General features: G+C 35.5%; 1 protein-coding gene across 1 annotated transcript; it reads right to left on the minus strand.

Moving 5' to 3' along the window:
• Positions 1-249: 249 nt before the first annotated feature.
• On the minus strand, positions 250-10,038 carry LOC120636994 (sodium- and chloride-dependent glycine transporter 1-like). Its single transcript, XM_039908573.1, has 12 exons — positions 9,915-10,038; positions 8,220-8,351; positions 7,355-7,509; positions 7,209-7,273; positions 6,877-7,009; positions 5,774-5,908; positions 5,332-5,435; positions 4,619-4,856; positions 3,973-4,101; positions 1,164-1,364; positions 547-675; positions 250-387 (listed from the first exon to the last, which is right to left on the minus strand). The coding sequence occupies exons 1-12, from the start codon at positions 10,036-10,038 to the stop codon at positions 250-252; spliced, it is 1,683 nt and encodes a 560-aa protein (XP_039764507.1).
• Between the last annotated feature and the right edge of the window lie 1,397 nt (positions 10,039-11,435).

Genomic DNA, 11,435 nt, shown 5'->3' on the forward strand with positions numbered 1-11,435 from the left:
AACTAAACGTCTTCCAAGTTTGTTTCATGAATGTTAATGACGCCCAAGTTAATCTCATTCGCAAGATAAAATTAAAATGATTTACACTTATAATTATTATGCATGATTGGTACTTCAAAGCATCATAATCATTTATTAAAACTATTTTAATTTATTATAATATTGTTTTTATTGTTATATTCCAACAATGGATCATCTTAATGTTATTTACGATAATGCACATAATTGCTGCCACACGTAGTCTTCTTATTATGTAAAAGGTATTGTTGAAAGGTGAAGCGATGTAACCTGGGTGTTATCTTGATTTTGTAAGGCTTTCCAGCGTTCCCTGACTTCAGGTTCGATTGGTCCCCAGTCTTTGTTAGGTTTGCAGCTCTCCTGTATTCTCTGAAATGTTAAATAATAAGCCAATTCTTAAGTTTTCTGGTTCTGAGCTGTTACTGCGAAAAATGGTTTCAGTAACAGCTTGAGGTGTCGCGAAACTTATACTGAATAAATACTTAAATACCGATATCAATTTAAAGTAGGGATACTAAGTCGGAATACCTGCATCAGTGATCCTTTGGCCTGCCACAAAACTAGAATGGCGTGTATCGGTACACAGATGACGGAAATTAGCGCGACAAACCAACCTTCTATACCAGATGCATCGCTTAGTGAGTAAGCAGCTATAATCTGTAAGAAAATGGCATGGTAAATCACTACATAGTATAAAACATAGGCGCTTCCGGCTGTTTGTCTGCCCCTATATATGTTTAGATCTTTGAAACTGCTTAACGGATATTGATGCTTTTTTTTGATAGATTCATTTCAATAGGAAGGTTTATATGTTTAAATTTGATAATTTTAGAAGTTTTTAATGAGATGTCGTAAATAAACACATTTATTTGCATTTGCGGGATAGGCAGAATAAAGTACTACAGTATTGCAGACTTTAAAAAGGTCTACAAAAGAATCCGTCAAAGTGTATGACATTATATATCTTTAAGAGATAACACACAATAACTTTTTTTTTATTCCTTACTTTTTATGAGAAATAATGGCTTATTTACGAAGTGATTTTAAACAATACAGTAAATAAAGTATCTTAAAAACATTGTGCATTTTATATAGATCAGTATAGCCCACGGGGTAATCCCCTTGCTGAATAAATAGTAACTTACGAAAAGTAGTACTGGTACGATATACCGCCACAAGATGAACCAGAACGGTTTCAAAGGCTGGCCCGTCATAAACAGCATGTCCCGGCTCAGTTTCTTTGGCCCATACGTGTAAACAGCCCCTATAAGTTCCAGGCCGCAGACTACTGGCACGCAGACTATGGCTACGTGAGTATCCAAAAGCCCTATGATGTGTAGACCGCCCTAAAATAATTAAATTGCATAAGTATTATTAGGTAGGTAGCCGCTTTTTTTGATGATGATGACTTAAATATTAAAATTAGGTATTGCACTAAGGTGGTGTATACAATGTACCATGCGTGAACATTCTCGAAGCATACGAACAAACGTGTGAAATAAACGATCTCCTCGTTTTGGACAAATCATGGAGAGTGTCTGGCAAGTTATAATATAATTAGTCTGTGAGTCTAATATTAAAACTACGTAATGCGTTTTAATAATTTATAGTTTTTCTTTATAATCGTTTATATTGCTTTTTGAGAGATTACGTTAAGGAGAACTCTCAGGTGTGCAGGTTTGCTCACGATGTTTTCTTTCGCCGTTGAAGCAAGTGATATTTTAGTTAAAAACACGTAGCTTATAATAGTTAGAGGCTGGTATTCGAAATCGACGCTCCGAAAGTGAAATCGAAGTCCTACCCACTTGGCTATCACCGCAGTAACACAGTCAATGTGTTTACCGCGTTATAAAAAAGTTCACATTGAGTGGCCAATATTCTTTTGAGAGCTTGAAAAGAAGCAGTACATGTACTTGTTGTACATGTATCATCGTAAAATACGGAATATATACAGTTTTCCGACACTCAACTATCTCTGAAATAAACAGCTTTACATAAACAACTTTTCTTTGAACTACTTTTTTAGTACTCCACCGAGTACATTTAACTAATCTTCAATTTTCTTTATTACTTTGATACTTGTTTTTTATGGGGCGGCTCATTAATGATTCACTTGTTAAATATTATAATGTTTGAATGGAAATACCTATAGGTATTGTAAGTAATAATAAAATTCCAAATTTATTTATTTCACGTAGGCCCATTTTAAGCAACTTTTGAAAAGTTAAGTCTTTTTGGTTTGTAGTGACTCTACCGCCGGTTCAGAAGGCAGACTGTACCGAGAAAAAGATTTCAAGAAACTCTGCAGTTGCTTCATTGCGACATCGACATATAAGGATGAACAGTAAAGTACCACTCTACCACAAACTAACGTGTAAAACTAGTCACGTAAAAAGCTCAATTTAGCGTTTTCACGTAAAAAATAAAACGGTCCGAAACAGTAAGCAGCAATTCACTTTGACGTAACTTTTTTTTATTTCCTGACAATTGTAAGTTTGCGTGATGTCAAACATTGCAAACTTTAGTAGGTTACGTACAGCCGGCGAAAGTTTCAATCTACTGTAATGCAACTGCAATTCTCGCGTTTGTAACCGATGTTAGGGTTAACGGCCTTTAACACGCTATGGTGTAAAGTTTTCAATAGTATTAGATAGGCAAGAACTCTGTTTTCATTAAACGCTTTCATAGATATTTTGAATACTTCGTTTGTCTAGCATTTCGCATGTTAGACTCTCTCCGTATAATGGGGACTGGGTTACATTTAATATTAATAATTGATGGAGCAAGCAGATGGTACACCATGGTGGTCCGAGGGAAATCATGGCCAGTTGCACATGGTAGGGCAAGCTAGGAACACGTCCTGCAAAATGCCACCCTTTGACCATCAACCTTAGGCGAATGTGCCTGTAATTATACACCGGCAACAGACCGGAGCACAGCAATGCTATGCTAGGTTGCGGAAATAAACGTACTTTCCCGGGCGAGCTTTATAACGATAAGTTCAACTGTTAGTTGTAGTAGTAGAGTGTTCTGTATCTTTTTTGTTTCAAAATACTCTCAGTATCTGTCCGGAGTCGGGTAATTGGGATTGTCCACTATATAAATTTAAATATACTACGACAATACACACAGCGCCATCTAGCCCTAATCGGCCACTAATTTCCACACCTGCGTCTCGGAGTTTGCGTGATTATGTCACGTTATAATCACTAACACGTGATATCCGCTAAGTTCACACTTCCGGATCGAAACAGCGACTTGCAAAAGTTTGACATCTACAACCTTTTTATATAAAAAAATCAGCTTCCGTAGGTTACGATTTTAAAAATCCGCATTTCTACCTGTGTATCTGTATATTTTTATCCTCAAGTTTCCATGGGAACGGGAATTTATCATAAGACCAGAGAATAGCAAAGCGTGTACAGCTATTATATGATATTAGTGTAAATAATTAATGGGTTACGGTGTGATGTAAAGAACGCGAGAAAGTGCAAAGTTTTTTATTGTTACAGTTTGTATAAAGAATGGGATATAGTGCAAAGTATTCATCTGTTAGTATTATGTAAAGAATGGAAGAAAGTGCAAAGTATTAATCTTTTAGTGTGATGTAAAGAATGGAAGAAAGTGCAAAGTATTCCCCTGTAGGTGTGATGTAAGAAACGGGGGAAAGTGCAAAGTATTAATGTGTTCATGTGATGTAAAGTATGCGAGGCAGTGCTAAGTATTAAAGTGTTAATGTCATGTAAAGAATGGGATACAGTGCAAAGTATTTATCTGTTAGTGTGATGTAAAGAATGGGAGAAAGTGCAAAGTATTCATCTGTTAGGTTAATGTTAAGAACGGGAGAAAGAACAAAGTATTAATCTGTTACTAGGATGTAAGACATGGGAGGAAGTACAAAGTATGTTACAGTGTGATGCAAAGAGTGATAGTATGGTGTGACTGTGTACTTACCTCAGTGTTGCAGATAATTGAGAGACAGAAGAGGACCATGCACGTCACCAAAGTGACCCGCTTTTTACGAGCACGTAGATATGAGAACTCGTCTACAAGACCGGCGATCACAGATTCTATTGTGACGAACTACAATAAAAATAACTAATAAAAATAACAGATAAATTTAACAAACTTATATTGTCTTAGTAGGACATCGATATATCTGGATACATATATTCTATGTATACAATAATATTATTTACAATTATGTTCCCTAAATGCGTGCCGTGCGTGTCTCTCACAAACACTCGAGAATCTCTTGTTTTACTTAAGAAATTTAGGAAAACCCAAAAATAAGACTTCGTCGTATACAAGGTCATTAAAAAAGGCTCACTTAGTATTTTTTCCTCTGTCAAGTGTCAGTTACAGGGTCCCATAAACAATACGATCCGCCAAATCGGTGTCGAAACTTTAGATGGCACCTAGCATCGTTAGTCACCACATAAGAGTACGTTTTTTTTCTAGGAATCTCTGAAATTACTAGGCATCCGACTGAGGCTATTCCTAGATTACGTTAAAACTGAAATTAATGCCGTATGTATAAAGTTTTGGAGCATCTTCCGTGTCAATAGATTTGTGGACTATGGAGAATGTTATTGCTTACCATCGTATCGATACCAAGAAAGAACAGCATAACAAAGAACGTGATAGCCCAGAAGTTAGGTGCGGGCATCATGGTCACCGCAGCTGGGTAAGTGACATAGGCCAGTCCGGGGCCGGCCCTAGCAACCTGACCCACTGGCACACCCGCTCGCTCGGCTGCGAATCCCAGTACAGAGAACACAACGAAACCAGCCCAAATACTTGTACCACTGTTAACTAAAGGTATTATAATTGAAGAGCTGCAACAAAATAGTTTTCATTAGCGGATGCCAGACACTTCGTATGCGTCGAATTTACGTTTTTCCAGCTAAATGCAAAGCTTGATGCTATCAAGTTCAAGCAAAAACATGGATATAATTAGTAAAAAAGTAAAAGTAAAAAAAGAATGACATATAACAGTGACTCGTTTCAACAATTGAGCTCGTGTTTCAATACCCATATACCAAATTTCATGGACATTGTTTGGACAATTACAGAATTTCATACGAATTGAATTTCCCTGCTTAACCTAATTATGGAGTACAATTAAAAATAACCCTTATTACACCTCTAGAGTGCTAAAAGAATAAGCTCTCACTTTCTATCATCAACATCATCCTCAGATTATTTCTGTCCCACGGCTGGGCACAGGTCTGGAACTAAGAAAGCCATATAATACATAGCTATGGTCAATATCTCTGCATAAGGTACATACTGTTTGTTCAAGTTACTAACCGCAAATTATTGTAGTTGAACCTGTTGAAACTGGCCATACAGATTAGTCCACCCCAACCTGGACCCAAGGAGTAGAATAATTGGGTGGCAGCATCAGCCCAAACCTACGAACAAACATATTTAATATCAAAAAAATTTAATTCAAAAATTCCTTGCTTATGTCTATCACCGACACCTTTATTTCCTTAATGAAGAGATGATGGTGGTAACTACATTTTTCAATCATTGTTTTTTTTTTTTTAAAGTACTATGACTTTATACGTATTGCCACCTAGCCCACATACCTATTGACAAGTAAATGGTTGACATAATTATCTCATAACGCGCATGTTAGACCTACTGGTCTAAGAAGAAGCCCAGCAAAAACTGAAGCTAAATATTGTATAATGTATGTAAAGTGTTACAATAGAATTTAAGTGGCCAATGAAAAAAACTGGTTTACCTTTGGTTTTGCTAATTGGTTCCAATCAGGTAAAACGTAGTACTTTATTCCTTGCCATGCTCCGGGTAAAGTAATACCACGTATAAATAAAGCTAAAAGTACTACATATGGAAACAGGACCGTAAAGTAAACAATCTGAAAAAGTATGTTATCAAAAAATTATATATGTTATGAATGTTATTGATTTAAAAAGTGGTAAAGACAAATTTATGATCGTTTAATTTCTTCGTAGGAATTGAAGCTCTTTTATAACGTCACCTCTGTATGTTATGAATGTCTCTACATAAGGTTCGGAAACCAGATTCTACTAAGAAAAAATAAGCAAGAAACATCAATATTTTACAATTTATGAATTGTATCTTATGTAAAAAGAAAGAACACCCTTCTAAGCAACTTTTTTGTTATGAAGTTCATCAGTTGTATTACAAGTTCTAGATAGAGTAAGTCTAAAGGGGTAGTCACTATATTATAATTTAAGATATTATAAATTTGTGGTCGTTTTCTTTTTAACCGTTAATTGCTGGAAAGATCTTTTGTAGGAATTTCTAATCCTACTGCTGACCATAGGTCCTGTTTGACGCAGGGGTCATGGGCGTAAAGATACCACGGATTTTTTCGAGCGCTACCCAGCCAAGATGGATGGTACCTGTTTACAGGTGAGAGTATTACCAAAATTTATTCGATGACCTCCCTGGTGCAGCAATGAGCGCTGTGGTTTTAAATTGGAGGTACCGGGTTCGATTCCTGGCAGGGGCAATATGGGAATTTATAATTTCTGTATTTTCTCTGGTCTTGTCCGGTGGTAGGCTTCGACCATGGCTATTTACCACCCTACCGACGAAGACGTGCCGCTATGCGATTTAGCGTTCCGGTACGATGTCGCGTAGAATCCGATTAGGAGTATGGGTACAACTGCCATACTCCCTAAGAGATTACCCCGCTACCATCTTAGACTGCATCATCACTAACCAATATATAAGATTGCAGTCAAGGTTTAGATTGTAGAAGGAAAAAAAAAATCCAATATTTTTAGTGGAAGAATTTACTTTTCTAATGCAGTAAATTTGATCTATATAGTTCCAATAGTATGATCCAAAATCTACCTTTCCGACGCTCTTGACTCCGTTACAGATGCAGAAATAGACAATGATCCAGCAGATTAAATTGCACCAGAATACAGGCCAAACCATACCACCAACATGATATAGGTCTGGTGACATGCGCAACAGTCTTATACTAAAAGTGAAAGTGTTTTTAAGTGGATAATAAAAAAAATAATGAATACCAAAGAACCAATAAAATCAGCAGTGCCAGCCATTTATGTTTGACACGCGTTTATCACAATGCTGAGCAGTTTTGAGTTTAATTATAGATAAAGTTACATTCTTCAATTTCTTAGCCAGGTATTCAGATTAATCTATTTAAAAAAGCTTACTGAAAGAATTCATCCTCGGGCGTAGTAATAGAGCCGTTTGATACCAGGCTGAAATTTCCTGTAATCTGGAAATCAGAAGGGATCAATACACAATAACATTCGCAAATATAAACATGTTCTGTATATATTAACTCTAAATATAGTACCTCGGCGCATTTCTCAGTATTCCATGAATTGCCACAAGTTTGCCAAGGCAGCGGCACGGTGAAGGAATGGTAAATGTAGAGCATCGGGTATGACATAATTGACGAAAAGTATATTAACGCTACAACGTTCAAAATAACTGTGGCGTATCCCGCTCCTGTCGACATGGAATTGTATAAATATTTATTAAATATCTTATCTATTACAAATACAAAACAGCAGTCTGACTAGGTCAAAGCAAAGTCCAGTCAATAAGATGAATCAAACATTTAAGCATTGGCAATGAAAGTAATTTGCAAAATCAAGATTAACTCTGACATTATTAGAAATCTAAATTCTATTTGCGACTTCGTCCTCGTGAATTTTTTTTTATGTAATGACACTAATACCAATTTTACATTAAACATCTTCAATAGGCATCTTCTAAATTGAATATCTAATGATTTAGTCGATCTCTATAAAAAAAAAAGTTTCACCAACTATAGGTGATAAGTATTGGTGAACGATTGATGTACCTATGCCAAGGAATTTCCTTAAATAAGCACTACTTATTAAGGCATTCCATAGTTTGTGGTTAGTGAAAACGGGCATAAGTTATTTTCAGACGATGAAAAGAATCCTAGTAAGATTATTTTATCAAGGACATTGCCTAATCTGTGGGCTAAATATTAAACAACTCCGTTCAATCGTTTATGTGGAATTCAATAAAAAACGTAGTCGTCTTTTCGTATTTTGAATTATTAGTTTAATACTGTGCAGGGTTAAAGTTCCAATTAATTTTGAGTGCCTTGTTACTTTTTTTGCGAAGATATGTCAGGTTTTATGCTTTTAATTATTTAGCTTACAATTATAACAAAATGAGTTTACCTTTGAACAAAGGATTTATATTGAACACCGAAATGCATCCTGCACTTGCAAATTGTCCCAGGAATGTCTCCAAATAAACAAGTGGTATTCCGCATATCAAGAGTGTTAGGAAGTACGGGATCAGGAATGCACCTAGAATCAAAATCATGTCAGAAATCGCATTAGGTAGGTGTCCGCTGCCCTCACGCCTAACTATAAAGAGTATTGTTTCCAAACCTTAAAAATTAAGAATGATCATAAACAAAGGTTTCATTGAGTTTGAATTTTCTCCATGTAGATATTGGAATACCTACACTATGTTGCATAGTGATAATTTTATACCATTAAATCTAATGAATTAACAATTTTCTATGTAGTTCTTTGTTATCATTTGTAATATTCGTTTAATATTTTTAATATAGTTCGTGTAGCTTCAAGTTAGCTGATGGCCGCGAATTAGCCATTTTGGCACTGATTTTTTTATTCACTAGTGATTTTATTATAAGGAAATCTAATTATTATCTTTAAATGTATGTATTATGTGGACAATATGTGTATCATCTTTAAATACCAAATAATTAAATGAAAAAAAATACTATTAGCTTATCAGCTATATAAAAAATGCAGCTTATGTAACGCAGACTAAATTATACATGATTTTATTTCGACAGTTTGCTCTGCATGTATAGCACGTTACCTAGTTTCTAGGACGAAGTTACGTCGGAGTGACGTTGTTTTAATTCCGAAGATTTCTCAAGATCATCATCATAGTTCATACCATCATCAAGTAATGTAAAAATGCATGGCAAATGCTGAGCTGTACACCCTTTCTGTCTTGTTTTATAGACAGATATTCTGTCATTATATTAATATAAGATGTAGGTACTGTTTGTCACACTTCACATGAATAAATGTGTTTTCTTTCTTTCTTCTTCAAGTGTAATGGAATATCTTAACCCTCTAACATTAAAAAACAGGTAATAAAACACAGGTTTTTTAATTATGAAATATTAAAGTCCTCTGTACTTACAATCTACGAGCATTTCGTCTTGAACTTATTTGAAGTAAGTAGTATTACATACCTACTCCAGAAAAGCAAAGTAATAATATTATACCCACGGTTAAGCATGTAAGTAATACACAGCAATTATTCGTCAGTTTTTATCTTCAGCTTTTTGAATACGATTTTCCCAAGTAGTCATATTTTTAATTTAAGAAAATAGTATTAGGTCCCTTCTGCTGCTCTGCCTGGCTTTAGCCGTGACTAGTTACCACCCTACCGACAAAGACATGCCGCTAAGCAGGTTCCGGTAAGATGTCGCGTAGAAAAGGGTGTTGTGGGTTTAATATAATTACCGAACCCCTTTAACATGTTAGCCCGTTACCATCTTAGACAGCATAATCACTTCCCAGCAGATTGCAGACACGGGCTAACCTGTAGTGGAATAAAAAAAAATCTATGATCGCTAACCGTCTCATTTAAAACTGCTGATTCCGGTTGGTACAGTAAGTTAACACGGTCGCCCTGACATGATCTTCGAAGCTTGGAGACATACGAGTATTAATCGAATAGTTTGTTCTAAGAATCGTGTTTTACTAAGATAATACACTCCTGATGGAATTTTTATCAAAAGAAATACTAATTTATAAATTTTAAAGCGCATATTATAAAAGATATACCGATTGAAATCAAAAAATATTCGAGGCAATACTTACCACCTCCGTTCCTATAGCACAAATATGGAAACCTCCAAATGTTTCCGATACCGACGGCGTAACCAAGACATGACAATAAATATTCAAGCTGGTTACCCCAGCGCTCGTGCGGACCCCCTGCCATTCACGGACAACTAAAACTATGACCCTATCATCGTCTACACTGACCGATTGCTTAAATTGAGGATATGCCAATTTATTTTGTTATTTACAATCCATATTATATGAAAACGAAACATTGTTCGAACTTGAAGACAAATTGTGTTACAGTGGTAATAACAGTACTAACATATTAAATTAATGGATTAGGTATGATATGTACTAAAGGCATACACATTACACGTGATATAAATGATATGTTCCCGTCAAAAAACTGTTCTACGGTTTGACGGAATGTTTGTAATATATCTAAGTATACGTTACAAAAAAAAATAAAAAATGAATAGATATTTTTATTAGGAAATTTGGAGGTTACTAAATTCGAAAATCCATATATATTATGTGTAAAAATGTTCTATAATGTTCCTATCAAGTAAACCGAATCTAATGATTAACTCTTTAATTAATAGGTTATACTTTCATGGCCTTATAAATAAACGTGGCATAACGTCGGAATAGTTATGCAGTATTTTTCACGCTATGGCATTTCAAAGGTAGGATGTAGAACTAAGTTTTTTTTAATTTCTAATATAAATCATTACCAAACAGATGCTCCACATACATAACATATTAAATCAATGCGATCTTTGAGTTAAGCAGCGTCACTATAGCAACTGTCCGTGTCAATTTTGTTCCCCAATATAATAGACCCTCCTAACTCACGTCGAGATATCTCGGGTACAAGGCCAACAAATCTACTCACACGATATTTCTTAATCGTATAGTTCCTATTTGGTTTGGTATGTCGGGGTAGGTATAGTGTGTTTCTGTCACGTAATTACCGGTACAAAGCTGTTGTTAGAAATTGGCAATGTACACTCCAATCGCTCGGAAAGCACCTTCATTTGTGATAATAATGGCTAAATCCCTACAATCTGTATCGGAGCAGAGTGGAGGGTTAAAGCTCTGCCACCTCTCGCTCATAAGTCATAACAGAAAACGACTCTGCTCCTCAGTGAAACATTTAGAGACGAAAGCCACACTGACAGTCACTCCTTTGCGAAATTTCATGAAACACAGTGAAGATAAATAAAAGAGACGCGCGTAGAGAGAGTACATTTTGGAAAATCTGTTTGTTGCTGAGTTTAAAGATTGATAAAATTATAAATTGCATCGTAAAGATTCTCCTGGTTTGCGAGGATTAAAGCAAATAAATTTATCGTTCATTGCCGAATAATAACTTAACAGGAATGTTCCATTTTCTTGCCTGAAAAGCGTTGGAATCGGTCAAAAAGTCTGACACAGATTGAAGAGCAGATGGGAGTAAGATCGAGACTATGAGAAACTACTGATACTTACGTTGCTTTGATTCACGACAGGAGGTTGTACAAGTTACTATTGGAAAAGATCTTTAATACCCAA

This window comes from Pararge aegeria, chromosome 3, assembly GCF_905163445.1.
Source record: "Pararge aegeria chromosome 3, ilParAegt1.1, whole genome shotgun sequence".
NCBI lineage: Eukaryota > Metazoa > Arthropoda > Insecta > Lepidoptera > Nymphalidae > Pararge > Pararge aegeria.